Below are 21,647 nucleotides of genomic sequence, written 5' to 3'. Positions count from 1 at the left end.
AGTATATACACGATATATCTGTTTTACCAGTGGTACCAGACTCACATGTATACGAGCATGTATGGGTCAAGAAAGGAATGTGAGTGACAGGAATACTCAGTGGTAAACGCAGCAAGTCAGTGCATTTCTTTGGGGGGCACTGTGGACATTTCCTTAATTTTGATGACTCTTGGTTTTTTCATTTGTAAAATAGGCAGTCTGTGTCCTCATGTGAAAGTGACTGGAAATCAATAAACACTTAAATATTTATAGTGGTTTCCAGGACAAAGTGTGTTCATTCAGTAAAGTCTAACAGCTGTTGCTGTTGCTACATTTAAGGAAGGCAGTTGAAACCTCTGGAGAGATGGGACCACTGTGGCAGAAACACACACAGAAACACACACTCCTGCACACACGCACCTGCACACACACACACAGACACAAACTGTTAACCACACAATTCATTAATCCATAAAGCACAGCCTGGATCTGCCAAGATTTTCACAGTCTTTGACTTTTCACAAAGACTGTGCCCTCACCAGGGAAGCAGTTGGAAATGGCTCACCCACAGTTTTATAGAAGAAACACACATTTCAATGCTTAGGTTTTTTAAAAAAAATACTGTTTAAAGAATTACTTTTTCAAACCAAGACTCAGGGGTCAAACAAGGCAACAAGGCTGAACAGACAAGGAAAACACATCTGAATATATGTGAATGACTTCCCATTGCCATGTCATTCAGTGTGTGTAATGTTATGCAATTAATTAGGCTGCTTAGCGCAGCCTGATAAATCCATGCCCTGCTTTGGAAATACACATTTTTCTACCAGACACCCACAGGAAATGTTGTTGATTTTTCATAGCTGCCATTTTTTTCTCTCTTAAAATAAATCTGTTAGTAAAGGGACAGTTGTATTAAATAATTGGGGAGAAACATTTGTACTAGCCAGACATTTTAGACTTTTGGTGTTTTTGAGAAGAGCCGATACCAAATATGTTTAGATGAGCCTCTGGTTTTTTTTTTTGAGCATGTATGCAAATCTTATTTTTCCTCTTTAACTTTTTTTTCAGTGCTTCTTGAAAGCACTATGCCTTCTTTTAAATGTGTTACATCATCTCCTTTAATCTTTCCCTAGTCAGTGAGATGCATGTTAAAAAGTAATTTGTATTCCCCTAATTTACGGATGAAGAAATCAAGAACTTGAGGATGAATAAGTTACTCAAACTCATACTGAACTCACTGGTGAGAGAATAGGCATTGGAATCTTAGATGGTTCCAGAACCACACTCTTAACCAGTCCTTAGACTGTTTCTTTGAAAATTTTATTTTAACTATAGATGGATGAACTATAGATGAATGAACAGGTGTCAGGTGTAATTTTGGAAAAAGCGGGGAAAAGCTTTATAATCGCCATGCACTGCTTTTGTTACAGGGCAGAGAAAGGGGCAGCCCAAACCCCGCAAACCTGCCTATTCTAAATGGGTTCTGCCATCTGCTGCATCAACACAAAACGTATGAGACTTTAATGGGAAGGAACTTTAATATAATTTAGAAACAATACAGGAAAGGCAAAGAATATAGTTTATAAATCAAGAACCCAAAGTTACCCGTCCCCTCGTGGGTAAAACTCCATCCAAATGGGATTGGCCCAGAGCAAGGCCCCAAAGCCTGCCACAAGTCTAAGGCATCTTCTAGTGGGGACACACAGAAAAGGGACAGAAACAACCAGACAAGCCTGGAATGAAAAGAGCCAAAACAACATCAAGATAAAAGCTGCCATCGTCACCTCCCCACGGGTCTCACCCACATCTATGTCACCCAGTCCACGACCAAAAGGCAAGCGCAGTTTCTTCACGTGTATTTTGGCTCCATGTGCCTCCTCCAGGTCTCCTTCTGGCTCCATCCTGCTTCCTTCCTCTGTCTCCTCTTCAGCTTCTCTTCTCCCTGTTCAGCTCCATTTGGGTGGGGCAGAGAACCTGGAACCTTCTCCTTTCCTGGGGACCATCCTGTTACACTTCCACATACTCATATTGTCCCTTTGTACAGTGGCCTTACTGGTAAAATTCATTTCATCTGGTAGCATGCTAAACACCTAATAAATGCAAATCACTGTATTCTTGTTACAGTGACTGTGGTCCAGTGAGTAGAACATAGCACCATCTTTAAAAATCGATATTTCCTGGGCCTGACTGGTGGCTCAGCAGGTTGAGCAGTGCACTGTGAAGTTGTCAGCAGCTTCTGTAGGGTGGGTGCTATTCCTGGCCCGCATGGGAGAAACCCACATGGAGAGGCAGACCTCTCCTGCCTCGCCTGCTGCTCCCCTCAGCAGTGTCTTGAGTACGTCTGCCTGTTCTGCTCCCCGCTCTGTCTCTGGTGAATTCTCTCACCCTCCCATGCCTCTGATCTATACCCCAGTTCTTGCATAAATAAATAAATCTTTAAAAAAAAGGAAATTGATAGTTCCTTTTTTTCTCATCTGTACGTTTTCTTAAAAAGCAAGCAGTAAAGTTTATTGTACCATACAGTGATGGCTTTTGGAAATTATGTCTAATTTTATTTCTTTTTTTTTCTTTTTTTAAAATAAATTTTATTTTTATATTCCCTATACAATTGCAACCCCCTTATTTTGACCCCAATCCCTCCCCTCCCCAGCCCCCACCCTCCATAGAGAGTCTCTTTCATAGTTTTTTGTTGATTCTGATTTTCACTTTCTTACAGTTATTCATTTTCCTGGTCCCTTATTTAAGTTTTCTAGATTCCTTCTATGAGTGAGACCATCCGGTATTTTTCTTTTTCTTTTTGGCTTATTTCGCTGAGCATGATCCCTTACAGCACCATCCATGTTGCTGCAAATTGCATGTGCTTACCTTTTTTGAATGCTGAGTAATATTCCATGGTGTATATGTAGCACATCTTCTTGATCCAGTCATCTATTTTTGGGCATTTGGGTTGTTTCCAAAGCTTAGCTATTGTAAAGAGTGCTGCTATAAAACATAGGGGTGCAGGTGTTCTTTGGAATTGATGTTTCTGTGTCCTTTGGGTAAATACCTAGGAGTGGAATTGCTGGATCATATGGAAGCTCTATGTTTAGTAGGTCCAGAAATCTCCACACAGCTCTCCATAGTGGTTGGACCAGTTTGCACTCCCACCAACAGTGCAGAAGAGTTCCTTTTTCTCCACACCCTCGCCAACATTTGTTGTTGCTAGTTTTTTTAATATGTGCCATTCTCCTGGTGTAAGATGGTATCTCATGGTAGTTTTGATTTGCATTTCCCTGATTACAAGTGATGTTGAACATTTTTTCATATGCCTGTTGGCCATTTGCATTTCCTCTTCAGAGAAGTTTCTTTTTAGCTCTTCTGCCCATTTTTTGATGGGATTATTTTCTTTGTTGTTGTTGAGTCTCATCAGCTCTTTGCAGATTTTTGTGATCAGTCCTTTATCATTAGTGTTGGGTGCAAAAATGTTCTCCCAGTTGGTGGGGTTTCTCTTTGTTTTTGTTATTGTCTCTTTTACTGTGCAGATGCTCTTTAATTTGATGTAGTCCCAGCTGTTTATCTTTGCCTTCACTGTCACTGCTTTGTGTGATGTGTCTGTAAAGATGTCTTTGATGTGCAAATCACGTAGTGTTTCGCCTATATTTCCTTCTATGTATTTTATGATTTCAGGTCTTATGTCTAGTTCTTTAATCCATTTTGAGTTGTTTTTTGTTTATGATGTGAGGTCAAGCTTTTGTGTATGATGTGAGGTCAAGCTTCATTCTTTTGCATGTAGCGACCCAGTTTTCCCAGCACCATTTATTGAAGAAACTTTCTTTGCTCCAATGCATAGTCTTTACTCCTTTGTCAAAGATTAGTTGACCATAAATCTGTGGGTTTATTTCTGGATTTTGTATTCGATTCCCTTGGTTTGTGTGTCTATTCTTGTTCCAGTACCATGCAGTTTTGATGATTATGGCTTTGCAATATAGTTTGAAGTCTGGGAGTGTGATGCCTCCATTCCCTTCTTTTTTTTTTTCAGGAGAGCTTTGGCTATTCGGGTTTTTTGGTGATTCCATATGAATTTCATCAATAATTTTTCTATTTCTTTGAAGAATGCCATCAAAATTTTTATTGGAATAGTATTGAATCTATATATTGCTTTTGGTAGGATGGCCATTTTAATAATGTTTATCCTTCCAACCCATGAGCAGGGGATGTCTTTCCATTTCTTTGTGTCTTCTTCTATTTCTTTTACAGTGTTTTATAGTTTTCTTTGTATACGTCCTTTACCTCTTTTGTTAGATTTATTCCCAAGTATTTGATTTTTTTTGTTTCGATATTAAAAGGGATTTTTTTTTTGATTTCTTCTTCTTCAGATTTATTCTTTGTGTATAGGAAGGCTACTGACTTTTGCGTGTTGATTTTGTATCCTGCCACTTTACTGAACTGATTGAGGAGATGAATTAGTTTTTCTGTGGAGTTTTTGGGGTTCTCTGTATATTATCATATCGTCCACACATAGTGATAGTTTGACTTCTTCTTTTCCTATTTGGATTCCTGTATGTCTTTCTCTTGTCTTATTGCTCTGGCTAGGACTTCCAGTATTATATTGAAGAGCAGTGGTGAGAGTGGACATCCTTGTCTTGTTCCAGATCTTAATGGAATTGCTTTCAGCTTTTCACCATTGAGAATGATACTGACTGTGGCTTGTCATATATTGCCTTTATGATGTTGAGGTATGTTCCTTGTATCCCAAGAATTTCAAGGGTTTTTATCATGAATGGGTGTTGCACTTTGTCGAAAGCTTTCTGAGCATCTATTGATATTATCATATGGTTTTTATATTTCTTTTTGTGGATGTGTTGGATAAAGTTGATTGATTTTCAGATGTTGAACCATCCTTGTGTCCCTGGAATGAATCCTACTTGGTCGTGGTGAATTATCTTATGGATACATTGTTGGATTCTGATAGCTAAAATTTTATTGAGGATTTTTGCATCAGTGTTCATTAGGGAGATTGGCCTGTAGTTTTCCTTTTTTGTGTTGTCCTTGTTTGTTTTTGCTATTAGTGTAATGTTGGCTTCATAGAACGTGTTTGGTGTTGTCCCTTCCTTCTCAATTTTTTGGAAGAGTTTGTGGAGTATAGGCACTAATTCGTCTCTGAATGCTTGGTAGAATTCATTTGTAAATCCATCAGGTCCTGGGCTTTTGTTTTTGGGGACGTTTTTGATTTCCATTTCAATTTCGCTGCTTGTAATTGGTCTGTTTAGGTGTTCTATTTCTTCTTTATCTAGCCTTGGTGATTGTAGAGTTGTAGGAATTTGTCCATCCCATCTAGATTGTTGAACTTGTTTCCATATAACTGTTCTTATTAGTTACTGATTATTCTTTTGATTTCTGCTGTGTCTGTTGTGATTTCTCATCTTTCATTTATGATCCTGTTTATTTGTGCTTTCTCCGTTTTTTCCTTTGTGAGCCTGGCTAGGGGTTTGTCTATTTTATTGATTTTTTTTGAAGAACCAGCTCTTGGTTTCATTTATCTTTTGGATTGTTTTTTTAGTTTCAATTTCATTTATTTCTGCTTTGATGTTTATTATTTCTTTTCTTCTACTGGTTTTGGGGTTTTTTTTTTTTTGTTCTTTTTCTAGATCTTTGAGCTTTGAGATTAGTTTGTTTCTTTGAGTTCTTTTTTGTTTCTTGATGTGAGCTTCTGTTGCTATATATTTTCCTCTTATTACTGCTTTTGCTGCATCACATACCTTGTCATTCAATTCAAAAAATTTTTTAATTTCTTCTTTGATCTCCTCATTAGTCCATTGGTCTTCTGATAGTGTGGTTTTCAATCTCCATGAGGTAGGATAGGTCCTTGCCTTCTTTTTATGGTTTATGTCTAGTTTGATGCCTTCATGGTCAGAAAAGATGGTTGGTATGATTTCAGTCTTGGTGTATCTGTTGATGTTTGTCTTGCGTCCCAGTATGCGATCGATCCTGGAGAATGATCTGTGTGCGCTTGAGAAAAATGTGTACTCGTTTTTTTTTTGTGTTTAGTGTTTTAAAGATGTCTGTTAAGCCCAAGCGCTCTTAGTCCTTATTTAGAGCTTTAGTGTCTTTACTTATTTTCTGTCTCGTTGATCTATCCATTGTTGATAGTGGTGTGTTGAAGTCTCCCACTACGTATGTGTTTTCTCTGATATCTGTTTTCAGAGATGACAACAGTTGTCTGATATATTTTGGTGCTCCTTTGGTGAATATATGTTAATGAGTGTTATTTCTTCTTTAAGTATTGTCCCCTTGATCATAATGTAGTGACCATTGGGGTCACTTTTTATCTTTTTGAGTTTGAAATCTGTTTTTTCTGATACAAGTATAGGTGTTCCTGCTTTCTTTTTTGGTCCATTTGCTTGTAGTATTGTTTTCCATCCTTTAACTTTGAGTCTGTTTTTATCTTTTGTAGCTAAATGTGTTTCCTGGAGACAGCAAAAGGTTGGGTTTTGTTTCTTAATCCAGCCTGCGACTCTGTCTTTTTATTGAAAAGTTTAGTCCATTTACATTTAGAATTAATATTGATATGTTAGCATCTGTATTTGCCGTTGTGTTTGTCTTTCCTTTGATTTTATTTATTCTTTTAATAACTTTATTTTTTTGGCCTCCTTTCATTGTTATTCGTCCCTCTGAGGTTCTGGCTTTAGGACTCGTTGTAGTATTTTTTGGAGTGGGGGTTTAGTCGTAATGAAATTCCAGAGTTTCTATTTGTCTGGGAAGGTCCTTATTCTTTTTTCATAGAGGAAGGAGAGCTTTGCGGGATAGGGTATTCTTGGTTGGCATCTGTTTTCTTGGAGTCTGTTGGCTATGTCCCTCCACTCTATCCTTGCCCATAGTGTTTGATGTCAGTACTGTTTGATGAAGTCTGATGTCAGTCTGATTGTTTTTCCTTTGAATGTTACCTGTTTCTTCCCTCTTGTCAGCTTCATTATTTTTTCCTTGTCCTGGATTCTTGGGAGCTTTACTATTATGTGTCTTGCTGTATTTTTCCTTTTGTCATGGAAGTTTGGTGTTCTTCTTGCTTCTTGTATATCAATTTTCAGCTCCTCCTTCACGTTTGGGAAGTTCTCTTCAATTATTTCCTTGAATATTTTCTCTGTTCCTACATCTCTCTCCTCTCATTCTGGGATTTTTATAACTCTTATATTCCTTGTCCTCATGGAGTCAGATAGTTCCTGAAGTCTGTCTTCTGTCTTTTTCCTTTGTACTTCTCTTTTCTTTTCTGCTTTGGTTCTTCTTATTTCTGTGTCTTCAAGAGTACTTATTCATTCTTCCATTTCATCTATTCTGCTTTCATTGCTTTTCCCAGAGTTCTTTAGTAACTCCATTAATTCTTTGATCTCCTGCATTTCTTTTACTTCCCTCTTTAGGGACTCAATTTCATTTTTCTGATTGTTGATTATTTTTCCCTTATCGTTTTCCTTTATGACTTCTGTCATTTTTTTAATCATGGCAATTTTAAATTCTCTTTCTGGAAAGGTCAGAAGTTCTTCCAAGTTACTGTCGTTGCAATCTGGGAGGTGGTTTTCTTTTTGTGGTGTGCTTTTTTCCTGAGGAATTGCTAGGTTGCATGTGGTTCTTCTACTCCCTACTGTCTGTTTTCTGATTTGCTGTATGCATTGAGACACTGTGTTGCTGGGGCTGGTCGGCATCTTGGGTGAATTTCTCTTCTCCCCTCTGGCTCCTCCGGGAGCCATCTGTTGGTTTCAAGCAGACTTTACTGAACAAAGGTCCCTGTTCTAAAATGCCCATGCAGGGACAGGCTCCCCTGCACTCCTAGTCTGCCCCGGTGGTGGGTTCCCGCTCCCCCTCTGGGCTCGGCTGCAGGCCAGAAGGTTCCTGGTGTGGGCGAACTTCCCAGCTCACCTCTGGCTCCTGAGGGATCCTTCTGCTCATTTCAGGCAGTCTTTACTGAAGAAATGTCCCTGTTCTAAAATGGTGATGCGGCGCACACTATCTGCGCGTCTGGTCTCAGGCACACTCTTCAGCGTTCCTAGTCTGCCCCAGCTGTGGGTGCCTGCTCTCCCTGTGGGCTCAGACTGCTGGTCAGAAGGGGTCTGGCGTGGGCGAACTTCCCAGCTCACCACTGGCTCCTCCGGGAGCCTTCTGCTGGTTTCAAGCAGTCTTTAGTGAAGAAAGGTCCCTGTTTTATGGGGTGTTGGTGATTTTTTTTTTTGTGGTCGCTAGGTGGCGCCAGAGATCTCTCTTAGTGTCCTTGGGGAGCTGTTTTTTTCACCCTGTGGGACTGGGAACAGAGTGGGAGTGGTGTGGAAAGCCTCTACGGCTTTGGGGTACTGTTCTGCCTTGTGCCCCACCGTCGTGGGGAACCCACGCCCTGAATTTCGTGCTCCGTGTCTCTCAATTCCAAAGCCCTCAGGTCCAGGACGCGGGCTGTAGCCCAGTTCAATGTCCACAAAAATGTCGCCTTCTGCACCCCGCCCCCGTGTCTGGGCGCCTGGTTTCTGAATACTCAGTGAGGGACATTCACCTCATTGAGGGCCCCCGCGCGTCTCCCCACAAGCCTATGTCTCAGGCATGGGGACCTGGGTAGCTGAGATCTGTGTTTGCTTTTCAAGTGCACCGCTTTTCCGCACAAGCTTACCGGCTGGCCTGGGACTGTTTGTAGGTCTCCGGGAGTCTTTGTTTTTCCCAAATTGCACCTGGAGCAGTTCGCTCACCTCCGAGGAGAATCCTGCAGGGTTCTCCACAACTCCAGTTCTCGGGGTGTGGTGGCTGAAATAGTTCCTTTCCACTCATAGTCCTTCTTGATGCATAGTTTGTTCTTGTTGGTTGTTTTAGTTTTTTTTTTTTTGTTTTTTCTCCTTTCTGTTGTTTGGAGAGTGCTGACTTCGTGGGTGGGGGAGGGTAGCAGGGTTCTGAGCTTTCCTCCCTTCTAGTCCTCTTTTATGGCCACTTTCTTCTTCGGGTAGTTTGCTGGAATTGTCCGTTTATCTTCCGTGTCCCAGTTCTCACTGGGACCTGCCGCTTTTCCTCCCTATTAACTTTTTTTTTTAATGGGAGCTCTTACTTGCAGCATTTCCTCGCCTCCGTGTTGATCCGCCCTCACTCTTTCTCCTAATTTTAATTATTTTCATTATGAAAGACTTTTCAAGGACTTTTGGAGGGATTATCTTTGTGATTATAATTTATCTTATGCATGAATTCTGTTATGCAGTTATGTATTTCTCATAACTATTTTCTCCATTTGTATAATAGTTTAAATGTTGATAATTAAACTGAGAAAGAGCAACTTCATTTTTTTGGCACATTGCAAGCAAATGATGATTAGTTGATTTACACACTCAAAAGAATTGTTTCAATTTTGTTTGCTTCTCGGAAATCAGAGTGGTTCCATTACTAACTGCTGCTTTATGAAAAAGGAAGTTTTTCCCACTTTCATTGTGTGTATTTATTTCTTAGATATCACCAGATTTAAAGGCTATTAACATAAGATTCTCAGAGTGTAATACTAGGAAATCCCAGCCTTTCCTCATAGAAATCAGTCCTCTCTAAATATTGGAAATGTGTATTGAAAGGATTAGCGTGGAAAAGAGAAAGAGAGCAGTCTGAGTTTCTCACAGGGAGGAACTTTATTGTGCCCCTGGGCGAGGTTTGCAGACCCCTCTGGGGGTCAGTTGGAGAAGTCAAGCCCATTGCCAGGGGGGCACAGGCTTTTATAGGGTGAGGAAAGATTAGGCAGGGAAACTGGGTTTGCAGGGTGGGAAACTGGGTTTGCAGAGCTGGAAAATGTTTGCTGGGTGGGGAAAGGTTTATTGTCTGATTTTTTTTTTTTTCTATGTGGGCTTCCTCATTCCTGCCCCCTGCATGGACCTTTCATATATATGCAGATATTTATATATATAATAGCTTTTAAAGAATGAATGCTGTTTATATTTGAATTATCTTGTGAGTTGTGGTTAACAAACCACAAGCTTTTCATTGTGATTCTGACACTTAGAAATGCTATTTGTGACCATACACAAAAATAAATATTCATAATGTGCCTCAGGTTGCAAACCACATGTCTTGCTAGTTTTACTATTCTATGTATTTGTTACATATTTCCAGTGGTGCTTTAATATGAATAATATTTTTATCCAGATATGACCATTTTGTTTAATATTGGCTTAAGAGTGATTAATTGCTTTTATGGTCTGTTATGGTCCCAGATTAAAAAGCTATTGGAGAGCTTTTTTCAGTATCTGATCTCAAGTTATTTTTGTCTGCTCTTGCTTACTTTAAATGAGTCATCGAATTTTCCTATTCCCTATTATAGTGTTGTTTTAAAATTTAGGTAATAAGAAATCTCTTATTTTAAAGCAGCAAGCAGTATCACCATGTATCTTCTGATTTCTAAAGTTATCCTGGCTCTCAGAAGTTGTTGCCAATTATTTTCCCTTTTTTTGTTAACAAATAGAAGACGTGTGGTTAATTTCTAGAGACCTATAGGTTATTGAGTGAATAAGAATTGAATTAGGCTCAATCAATTAGGTTTGGGCCCACCTTCCCCCAGGAAAGAAAAATGTAACAAGTTTCCCTTGTGATGAAATATTTTCTATAAATTTGGAGTAACTTTATTATAGATATAGTGAGTACCATTAATGATGATTATTCATAACAATTAATAACAATTTAGTATTTTACCACATTGTTGGTGTGCCCCAAATTTATGAGGTCAAATGAACAATTGAAGGAACAATTGTGTTCTCATTTGAAGGAACTTACTGTTGTGCCCATTCATCCTCTTATGTATTTTCATTATAGAAGTTATTTTTCCTTGTGTTTGTCATTTACCCAACTACATTCTTGATATCAGGGAGCCCTTCTAATGCATAATTTGGACTCCTGTCTCACTCTTCTGCCCAGAAGGGGGTCATTTTGCATGAGAGCCCCCAACTGTGGTGCTTAAAAGCTTGAGTTTGATTCTCAGGTCCATTGTCTTGTAACTTTGAGACTTTTAACAAGTTATTTGACCTTTGTTAAATATTTACTATACTACCTAGATTGTGAAACTATACTATAAAAAGGAGTGGGAGAAAAAAATAAATGACACATTACTATAAGGAACAGTAGCCTGAAAGGACTTGTACGTATGTAGTTTACACACACACACGTATACTGTGGAACAAACACTCATTATATACACAAGCAGTAACACTGTCCATTTTGGGCGACACACTTTGGAGATTTTCCTGATCATTTATGTATATGTGAGTAAGCAATCAAGGACTATAATGGGGAGGATTATAAATGCGATTGCATTCCACACAGTATTCTGTAGGATATTTTTTTCCTCATGGCTTAATATTGTCTATCACTTTTTGCCTGTTTATTGTTCTGTTTGTGTTGCTCAGTTCTTATTAGCACAAGTTTTCCAATTCTCTTGGTTGTTTAGGGGAGATAATCGTTTTATGCAAACTGGTAATGTTGCCATATCCTTTCAAATATTCCTTTTTCTCCCCATTGACTAAGTATTTTCAGAATATTTAGGGAGGAAATGATGCTAAATAATTGTTGTTGGGACCAACATTATTGACTCTTAAATTAGGAATTGGAGATGCTTCTGGTGTTTCCCATTTAATTAGCTGTTAGCTTAAGTTAGCTATTTTCCATATTAAATCGGTGCATATCTGTTGTGGGATAAATTCCTTCCTCTCTATACATCTTTAGTTTCATGCAACACAGTATACGGACTTACGTATCAGTTAAAAAATTCTAGTGAGTCTAGCATGTGGCCAGCACAGGTGGTAGAAGCTGAAAATAAAACCATGAAAAAGACAAATCCCTGCCTTAAATGAAGGTATTTTTATAAAGTATAGGATGAAGTCTTTGGTAATTTACTCCTGTGATTGCAGCAATTAGGTTAGAAATCTGACTGGTCCCTGGAATGGTGGGTCTCTGCGAGTTGTTTAAGGAAATTCCCATGTAACCTTCATGCTCCTTGTTCCTCCAATGATCTTCACTCATGGGGAACAGCAGTGTGGTGTAGCAGAAAGGGGGACTTTCAGGCCTCATTCTGCCACCTTCTCTGTACCTTAGGCCATCTTAACCTCTGAGCCTCAGTTTGTTTTTTTTTTTTAAGATTTATTTATGCATATAAGAACTGGGGTACCCACACCTCTGGTGTGGGAGGTGAGAGGATTCATCAGAGACAGAGTGGGGAGCAGAACAGCAGACTGACTGAAATACACTGCTGAGGGGAGCAGTGGGCCAGGCAGGAGAGGTTTGCTGTACCATGTGGGGAGTTCCCTGGCTGGCTGGGGATCAAACTCGTGCTGCAGAGGCTGCAGACAGCTTCACAGTGCTGTGTTTAACCCCTTGCACCACCAGGGAGGCCCTGAACCTCAGTTTTCTTATTTGTAGAAGGGGAATAGAAACAAGTACTTCAGGGTTTGTTGAGGTTGGAGATGATGTATGTTCAATGTTAGTTGCCTATTCAATAGATATTTTTGATTGTTACTGTTGTTACTCCCTGTGGTTGGAAATTTACAACTGTTAATATTATTGTTGCCATGATTACATGTTCCTATTTATCTTGGGCTGGAACTCAGTTTCTTGGTCCTCTAGTTGGGCACTTTTTCTCTAACCTAGCTTTGTGTGCACAAATCATTTTCTCTTAATATTTCTCTCTTTCTTTATTGGTCTTGTGTCTACTATTTGCCTGTATGTAGTCATTTGCTAGGAGGTGCATGCTGTGGATTATCTAACAACTTCTTACTGCTTATTATAAAGCACCAGTGTGAAAAGCTGCCTGTTAATGCTCCTGAAAACTCCAGATTCTCTTTTGTAGTATATGGGATGTTGAAATACTTTTCTTTAGTAGTTTTCAGAGATGTACCTCCCCTTCCTAATATTTAAATAATAGTTTGAGGTCCAATAGCCATGAAGCAATGTTGTGAAAGATGCATAATTCATAGAAGTATAAAGATCACAACACAGAGAGCAGAATATTGTGAAGCTGTGAGTACCAAGGGAGGAAGAAGAGCCCAGAGAAGCAAGAGACTCACATACACTCTGTACCCCATGAGAGGGTCAAAATTACCTTCCTAACTCTTTTGACATTGAGTTTTGCTCTACTGACTTAGTTCATTTCCCAGGATTTATGTGTGGCATGAGCTTCATAGTTGAATTATCTTGTACTAGTTATTTAATCTCCATGTCTGTAAAATGGCGATAATAGCTGCCTCATGAAGATTAAAAGAATTAATCCCCAAAACACATGTATTGTAGTGTCTGTGAATGGATTAATCATTAACTAAACATTAATTATCTGCACATTTGCCAAGGTACCTTTATTAGTGATTTTGAGAGTGATTAAATCCTTACTAAGTTATATTTTAAATTTTTGCTAGATGCACTGAAAAGAATTTATACTTAAAAGCAATATTTTAGTTGTGTCTGCTTTAGTTATATGTGCAAAGACCAGTTTAGTAATGGATACATAGGCAGTAAATATTGCAGGAGACTTATTCTGGGGGAAAAAAAAAAAGAGATGTTCAGGTTATTAGCAGACAATTTAATTTGGTAAGGGGGATAATCTCTTTTAGCATCCAGAATGTTTTGTGAGAATCAGCACAGAGTAGTGTGCCTAATGAATAGCTTACAGAGTGATGTTTGTTCTTATGTTCAAAGAATGTCCTGAATTCTTCACTGCTTATCAAATCCAGAATATACCATTAAAGTTCAGAGAGTCAGGCATTGTGAGTGATAACCCCTCTTTTAATAAAGTTATGGGATCAGAAAGAGGAGTACTACCCAAGAATAATTAGGAATAATACTTTGGGAAGAAGAAAAAACAGTGGGAAGAGAGCAGACGTTTTCTGAGGCCTGAGACCTCAGCTTCTCTTGGAGAGAAGACCTGAGATTTACTGTAATCATTACCTTTGACCCCTTCCTCTGTTCCATTGCAAACTTCTTCCAGCTGCCTTTTCTATTTATGTCTTTAATAAGAAATGAACTATTATGATTAGCCTGCAGAAAAAATAGAAATAAAAACAACACAACAAAAATTCCCATCATTTTATTGCTGAAGACAGATTCTCTTACTTATAAACTATCTGTACAAACTCTTCTCTTTCTGTAAGGTCATTGTACTTTTCTCTGATTTGATGCAAATTTAAGAGGGAAAACTTTGTTATTTTTCCCTGGGACTGGCATGGGGATGCCTTGCTGATGCCTGGAGCACTCATACCTTCTTTCTTTAGCTCCATTGGTCTCGTCTGCCACAGCAGCTATTGTAGAGAAACAGCCATGGCTTTATGCTCCCCATGGCCATGGACCTCAACCAGAAGTGAGCCAGAGGTGACCAAAAGCCAGAGGTGACCAAGACTGCATAAGCTAAGGCACAGTTTCACTGAGGCTGCCTCATGAAGCACACCAAAGTTCTGGATAAGGGAGGCGTGTGGCTTTGCTTCTGTGAGCACCACACTGTGGAGCTGCTGAAGGTTTCCAAGGAGGACAAGGGGCCCTCAAGTTCATCAAGAGAAGGTTGTGGAGATAGGGGCAGGGCACACATCTGTGTCAAGGTGAGAACAGAGCTGGTTGCCATAAGGAAGGATGGTGGCCCCTAAGACTGAGCTACTCCCTCACCCTCCAGTGCATCAACTCTTTTCAGGAAAAAAATAAAGCTAAAAGTTAATTCTCTTGGGCTATACTTAGAATTATTGAACTTAGAATTATTGAACTAAATTCCCTCAGATTTTTGCCTTTGAAACTCTTGTTATAGAATAGAAATTAAGTCCAAAAGGGGGATGCCAATTTTTTGTCCTACCATGAGAATGTTTATCAAGTGACTAGAAGAGGACCTAGCAATAATAGGCACTCAGTACCTATTTATTGAGTGAATTAATAAGGAAATGAGTGAATGGAACTCTTAACCATTTCATGGATGTTGTGTATCATCAACTTACTTTTTCTCCCCAGATTTTCAGTTTTGTATTGTAGCCTTTCTATATTTGCCATTTAATGACCAAGTTTCCCTACGCTCTTAACAAACTTTGGAATCATGATCTTGTTTTCTACTCTTCGTGTTTGCTCCAAACTTCTTAGAATTAATTTCCCATTGCTCAGAGTAGTTAAAGTTATCAGAAATTTAGTGACTTGAAAATAACAAAAATGTATTCTCCTATAGTTCTTGATGTTAGGCTCTTAACATGGCTGTTCATTGTAATTAAGCTGTTCATTGGATTGTGTTCCTTCTGGAGGCTGTGAGGGAGAATCTGTTCCCTTGCCCTTTCCAGCTCTGGGAGGTCACCTGCATTCCTTGTTATATTTACCCTGACTCTATTTTCAAAGTCTACAGCATATTAGCTTCAGATTTCTTCCTGACTCTGACTTCTGCTTTTGTTGTCAAAACTATTTTTGTAATTCTCCTGTCCCTCTTTTTCCCCTCTAAGCATTCCTATGATTACATGTCTACCCTACCCAATATTCTAGGATAGATCCCCCCATCTCATAATCCTTAATTAGTAACAACCACAAGTCCCTTTTGTCAGTTAAGGTAGCATATGCACAGGTCCTAGAATTAGGATGTGAACATCTTGGGTAGGGAAAATGGAGGAGCTGTTATACTGCCTACCCCAGACTTTATTTTTTAGTTTATTTCTGTTTTGAAATTTAGCTCATTCTTAATGAACTTTCTTGAAAGCCACCTTTTAAAAGAAACACTTAATAATTCCTTTCACTCTTCTCTTTCTGCTCCTGTTGAAGTCTATTGTCCTTCTGAGATAATTTTCATGCTCTTTTTTACACATCCAAACTATGTACATGTATGTCTGTTCCACTTAATTGCCATCTTGTTGAAGGCCTGAGCTCTCTTTAGTTCTTATGTTGAGCTACTAAATTGCTTCAGTTTTGCCTTAAAGTTAAAAATAAATAATAGAATAAAAATACAATCATAAATAAATTAATAAAATGATACTAAATTTCACTTAAGCAATTGTTGGTTATTTTAAAAAAAGCTTGATGTTTTTAGAAATTTGTTTTCAGGATGAGAATGCATTTTAACATATATATGTGTGTGTGTATATATATATACATATATATACACATACATACATTTATGTGTGTGTGTGTGTGTGAAATCAGGAAGTCCTGATGAAAGTTTTTTGAATTAATATAAGGCAGCATCTTCTGGCAGATAGATGATTTTCTAGAAGTTGATCAATGAAGAGCAGTGGCAGTATGAGGCATCTGTATTTGGAAAGTGTGGACAAGGGGTGGGTGTCTGTATGTGTGTTGAATAAATCTGATGGAATATTCCTTGGAACTGTTCTTTGGAGTTGCATCAACAGGTATCCTACTTACTTTTAATAATTGGGGGTAAATCCACTTAAATGTGACCCCAAATTTCCTATTAAATAGTGTGGGGAAGTTTTTAATGGGATGTTAACTTGAAAAACAATCCTAAAATTTAAAAAAAAGTATAACCAACATAATTTTTCAATAATGAAGAGCAAATGGAAAGAGCTTGCTTTCATATTGGTGTAATATGACCTGATATTTCAATATTATTTTCTGAGATGTTTGTATAAGTTGTCATAAATCCTCTTTTGGACTATCTTACTGCTTTGTGAAAAATGTCTGCACAGACTCTTCCTGCTTCTTATTCTCCACCAATGCAGTATGCAGGAAAGAATGAGATTATTTGGAGCTATTTGGTATTCACAAAGAAGTGGACTTTGTACTACTGGAATCTGGCCATTCGGTTGAAAATAAATTTTGAAATGTGTATCTTTATGGACATTGTTGATATGAAGGTGGGACAATTTCTGTGTTAGGTTTTATTTTCAAAACTGAGTCTTACAGCCTCATTTTCCTCATATTCTTTTTTTTTTTTAAGATTTATTTATGCATACAAGAACTGGGGTACAGGCTATAAGTGTCGGGGGGTGGGTGTGAGAGGATTCACAAGAGACAGAGTGGAGAACAGAACAGGCAGATTGACTGAAATACACTGCTGAGGGAAGCAGCGGGCAAGTCAGGAGAGGTCTGCTATGCCATGTGGGTCACCTCCTTGGCTGGGGATCAAACTCATGCTGCAGTGGCTGTGGATTGCTCCATAGGTTGCATTTTAACCCCTTGCACAACCAGGGAGGCCCATCCCTCATATTCTTAATACATTTAATTCCTAACACTTTGAGACCACATCTGCAGCAAGAAGACTAAGGTCTTTCTTCAAAGTAAGATGCAGTTTTCTATGGGCTGCAGCAGAACTATACTTACCACCTAAGAGATGCATGAGGGCAGGAACATCTCTACACTAACAGAATGGCTCCTTTTATGATTGTGTAGTTTTCCTTTTTCTTCTAGAAGGTGAACTTATTGAGCACATGATGAACTTTTTGTTTTTTTAGTGCCTACTTTATCATGGGTTCATAGTAAGTGTTTTTGGGCTTGACTTATTTTCTAACCCATTGTCTCAAAACAGTGGTCATATTTTCACATGTTAAGTAGCAGCCTTTTCATCACATAATTTCCCCTATGGCTCTAGGTCAAGGTAAGCCCATTACTTAAGTTGTGTGAGTCAGTGGTTTATTCTTTTGTAGCTTATTTCTATTTTTTTTTTTTTGATGTAGAGGAAATATTTTTAAAAGTCCTTATAAATGTGGATATCATGCACATTACTAATTCAAAAAGTGATGGCAGTATAATTAGGGTAAGTTCTTTTGTTCTATTTAACATTCTAAATTTAGTTCTATGTGCGTCACTGGATTAACTCTTCTATTTTTACTTTTCTCTGGATTAGACTAAGTCTAGACAGGAATTCCCCCCAGTTTGCTTTCCTTTTAAAATGGTCCATCTTTATATATTTTAATTGAATTATTTCTCGTTTTAAATTCAGAAACCCAGAGCTCCTTCTGAGACACCTGCTCTAGATAAATTAACATATCTTTCTTTTAAGTCTACATGTGTTTAGACTTAAAACAGGGTAGAATAAGTAAAAAAAATTTGGGAATAAACTGATTTTTATCAGCTGAATTGTTTGCTAGTATCTAAAAACTGGTCAGGGATTATTATTTTTTTTGAAGATTTATTTATTTATACAAGAACTGGGGTATAGGTCAGAGGTGCGGGAGGGTGAGAGAATTCACCAGAGACGGAGCGGGGAGCAGAACAGGCAGACAGACCAAAGACACTGCTGAGGGGAGCAGTGGGGAGAGGCAGAAGTCTGCCACGTCATGTGGGTTTCTCCCTGGCCGGCCGGGAATCGAACCCCTGCTGCAGAGGCTGGCTTAGCAGACAGCTCCACAGCGCGGTGCTTAACCTATTGCGCCACCAGGGAGGCCTGGTCAGGGATTCTTATCCTGGGATTCTTGGATATCTTCCCAGAGTTCACAGACCCTCTGAAATGTGCTAATTTTATGGATGCATGTATATATATTTTCCTAGTGGTTGTGCTCATAATTAGCATAATCTTTTTTTTTAAAGATTTATTTATGTATATAATAACTGAGGTGCAGACCAGAAGTGGTGGTGGTGAGAGAATTCATCAGAGACAGAGTGGGGAGAAGAACAGGTGATTTACTGAAAATACACTGCTGAGGGCAGCAGCGGGTGAGAAAGGAGAGGTCTGCTGCGCCATATGGGTTGTTCCTGGCCAGCGTCTGGGGGGATCGAACTCATGCTGCAGTGGCTGGGATAGCTTGATATTGCTGTCTTTAACCCCTGTGCCACCAGGAAGGCCCCTAGTTAAATGCATAATCTTAATTGAGCTGTGGATTCTAAAATGTTAAAAACTTTTTATACGAGTTAAATGCTATTACTAAATATAGAGCCTTTGGTGTGATGTTTATATAGTTGGGCAAATATTAAAAACTTGTGGTTGTGTTCCACTGGTCAGCATGAATCCTCTCAAGGAAGTGTAGGCCGCCGAGCCTGACTTACCCACTCTGACTCACCTCCTGTCCTTGTCCCTTTTCTTCCATTCATGTCTCTGGGGTCCCTGTGATCTTTCTTTGACTCCTCTTATCCTCAGCCTATTTCTAGGTCACAGCAAATCTGGTGGATAGTTGTGGGGCTGTGGCAAGGCCTACTTAGATGCAGAGTATTATCCTCTGTTATAGCTTTGTCTGCTCTTAATTTGTGTTCCTTTTTGATACTTGGCTGTCATTTTTTATGTTTGCTGGTTTTGGTTGTTTTTTTTTTTTTTTTTTTTTTTTTTTTGCTTAGAAGAACTGGGGTGTAGGCCGGAGGTGCGGGGTGTAGTAGGATTCACTGGAGAGGTCTGCTGTCCAGATGTGGGTTAGCTCCCTGGTCAGCAATAGAACTCTGGCCATGGTGGTGATATCGCTGAGACTTAACCCCTAGGCCACCAGCGAGGTCCTATGTTTGCTGTTTGTAGTGCTGAATTTGATTAGCTTTCCAGCTTCCCTTTCAGTTGTTCTTTCCAGTTCCTCATTAACCTGCGTGATTTGACAGCCTGGCTTTTTCAGAGTAAGTACCATATGAGTCTGTGAGTGGTCACCTGGGGGAGTCAGCAGTGGAATGCAGTTCTTAGGCTTTGCAACAGCTGCTCTGGATATTCAGTGGCTGGTTTCCCTTTCTAAAACTGAGTTTTGGAGGATTGATGAGGTCAGGTTTTACCCTTTGTAAGTGAAGGACTATTCAAGAAAAACAAATCTGTGAATTGTCACAACTTGACTGTTTTATGTAATTGATTTCCTTTTGATTATAAAAGTTTTACTCTTTATATGTCAACTAAAGATGATAAATGAGTAGTAAAAATATTAGAAAAAACTTTAGAGCTATATATATTGCATTGCTTGCTCTCATTTGGTTAATGTTTCACTTGACTTGGCTGGTACCCATTTCTCTCGGTCATCAGATTGCCCCCAACGATGAAGCTGTGGTGACACTCTTGTGTGAATGGGCTGTGAGCTGTAAGCGGTCAGGCAAGCACAGGGCAATGGCTGTGGCGAAGCTCTTGGAGAAGAGGCAAGCGGAAATCGAGGCAGAGGTAGGTTCAGTTTTATAATTGTTGAATGCTATCATATAAAAATATATGGGGACTTTGCTCTCCCCAAAACAGTATTTTTACCTCCCCTCATTATGATATTTTCTCTTGAAGGAAAAAGGGAAAATGTATAAATTTATGCAAGTGTTCCCTAGCAGTATTCCTCAGTGTTGATGATGCCAATAATTTACATTCTGGACTAATTTAAAATAGTATGTATTAAAGCAAAACTTTACCAAATGATTTAGAACAAAGAAATCTCCCTTTGTAAGGTTAAGATGCACACACCCATATGTACATATATATTCTATCATATGTGTTTGTACACATATCATATGTGTTTGTACACATATCATATGTGTTTGTACACACATATCATGTGTTTGTACACATATCTATAAATAGAAATGTATATAATATGTGTCAACCTTTATAAATTTGAAAACTACACAATATTCCAAGGGATCTGGAAGAAGCTTTCTTGAGGCAGTTATGGCCATTATTATAGATACCAGTTTATATGAGTTTTTGAGATTGTGTCCTAGCCCCAGGAGAAGAGTGAGTCATGGAAGCAGATTATTTGTGAGCTGTCTTTTCTGTTTTGAGATTTAGTGGGAAGGGCTCTGAAAAGGTGTGTAAAGATCTGTCATCTCTCTGGACAACAGCGATTCCTCCAGTCTTGTCTCTCTGGTCTTTCCTGTTCCCTACTGATACCCTAAACAGCAGCAAGAGTTGTCTTTTCAAAATAGAGACAGCTGACATTGTCTGTCCCCTGACTAAAACTCCTGACAGTTCTTTACTCTGCCCCCCCATGAACTGTCCCTGTTGCCTTCATACCTTGTCTCCCACTTTACTCCAGTTACTGTGTCCTTCCTCTCCCTTTAACACTGTTCTAACTTTTATCTTGGGGCCTTGCTCTTGCTGTTCCTTTTCAGTGGCATACTCTGCTTCCCAGTCTTTATTTTACATTCCTGTTTCACAAAATGTCATTTCCTTTGTGGCATTTCTGGCTCAATGTGTGTTATATCTCAAGAAGATTTCCACTCACCATCTTTCCTGAATTAACACTCAGCCAGCCTTCCTTCCATCACTCATGGGCTAATTGTTGAATGCTTGCCCAGCCCCGCTAGGATGTAATACTGATAGCAGGGACCTCACCCACCCTGTTCATTGGTACCCAGATGCACAGTAGGTGCTCAGAAGATGTTTATTACATGAATGGATGGGGACTTAGTGGTCTTGTTACTGACAATGCCCTGATTTCTAGTGAAGTTATTAAAACTAAAATAGGACGATGATTTTCAAGGATGTCTTTTGCCTCCTGTTGGGAAAGTGTTTACAAAGTGCAAAAAACGACTTTGTTGAAACTGGCACTTGAAGATACTGATCTTTTTTTTTTTCTTTAAATTTGCATTTTTAATGTAGTCTTAGATTAAAATTTTTAAATTTTTGTAGGAGTGACAGTTTAAATCATTGTGTAAGTTTCAGGTGTACAGCATATATACATCTATAATTTAACAACTGTATATACTGCATCTTGATCTTCACCAGAACTAGTTCCCAAACAGTCCACCTGCTACACCCAATGTACCCATCCCCGCCCTTTTGCTCTGTGTCAACCCCATTTTGTTCTTATAACTTTAAGTTTTTGTTTCCTTTTTTTTTTTAATAAAGATACTGATCATAAAGT

General features: G+C 38.9%; 1 protein-coding gene across 1 annotated transcript in view; it reads left to right on the top strand.

Moving 5' to 3' along the window:
- MED12L (mediator complex subunit 12L) overlaps positions 1 to 21,647 on the top strand; it is a 374,036-nt gene that overhangs the window by 93,871 nt on the left and 258,518 nt on the right. The window contains 1 exon segment of the mRNA XM_037526655.2: positions 19,829 to 19,960. Coding sequence (XP_037382552.2) covers positions 19,829 to 19,960 — 132 coding nt within the window.

Source organism: Talpa occidentalis, unplaced genomic scaffold (assembly GCF_014898055.3).
Source record: "Talpa occidentalis isolate TD23 unplaced genomic scaffold, MPIMG_talOcc4v2.1 talOcc4.4, whole genome shotgun sequence".
NCBI classification, from domain to species: Eukaryota; Metazoa; Chordata; class Mammalia; order Eulipotyphla; family Talpidae; genus Talpa; species Talpa occidentalis.
The sequence above is the reverse complement of the archived record's forward strand: the minus strand, read 5'-3'. Positions and strand labels throughout refer to the sequence as shown.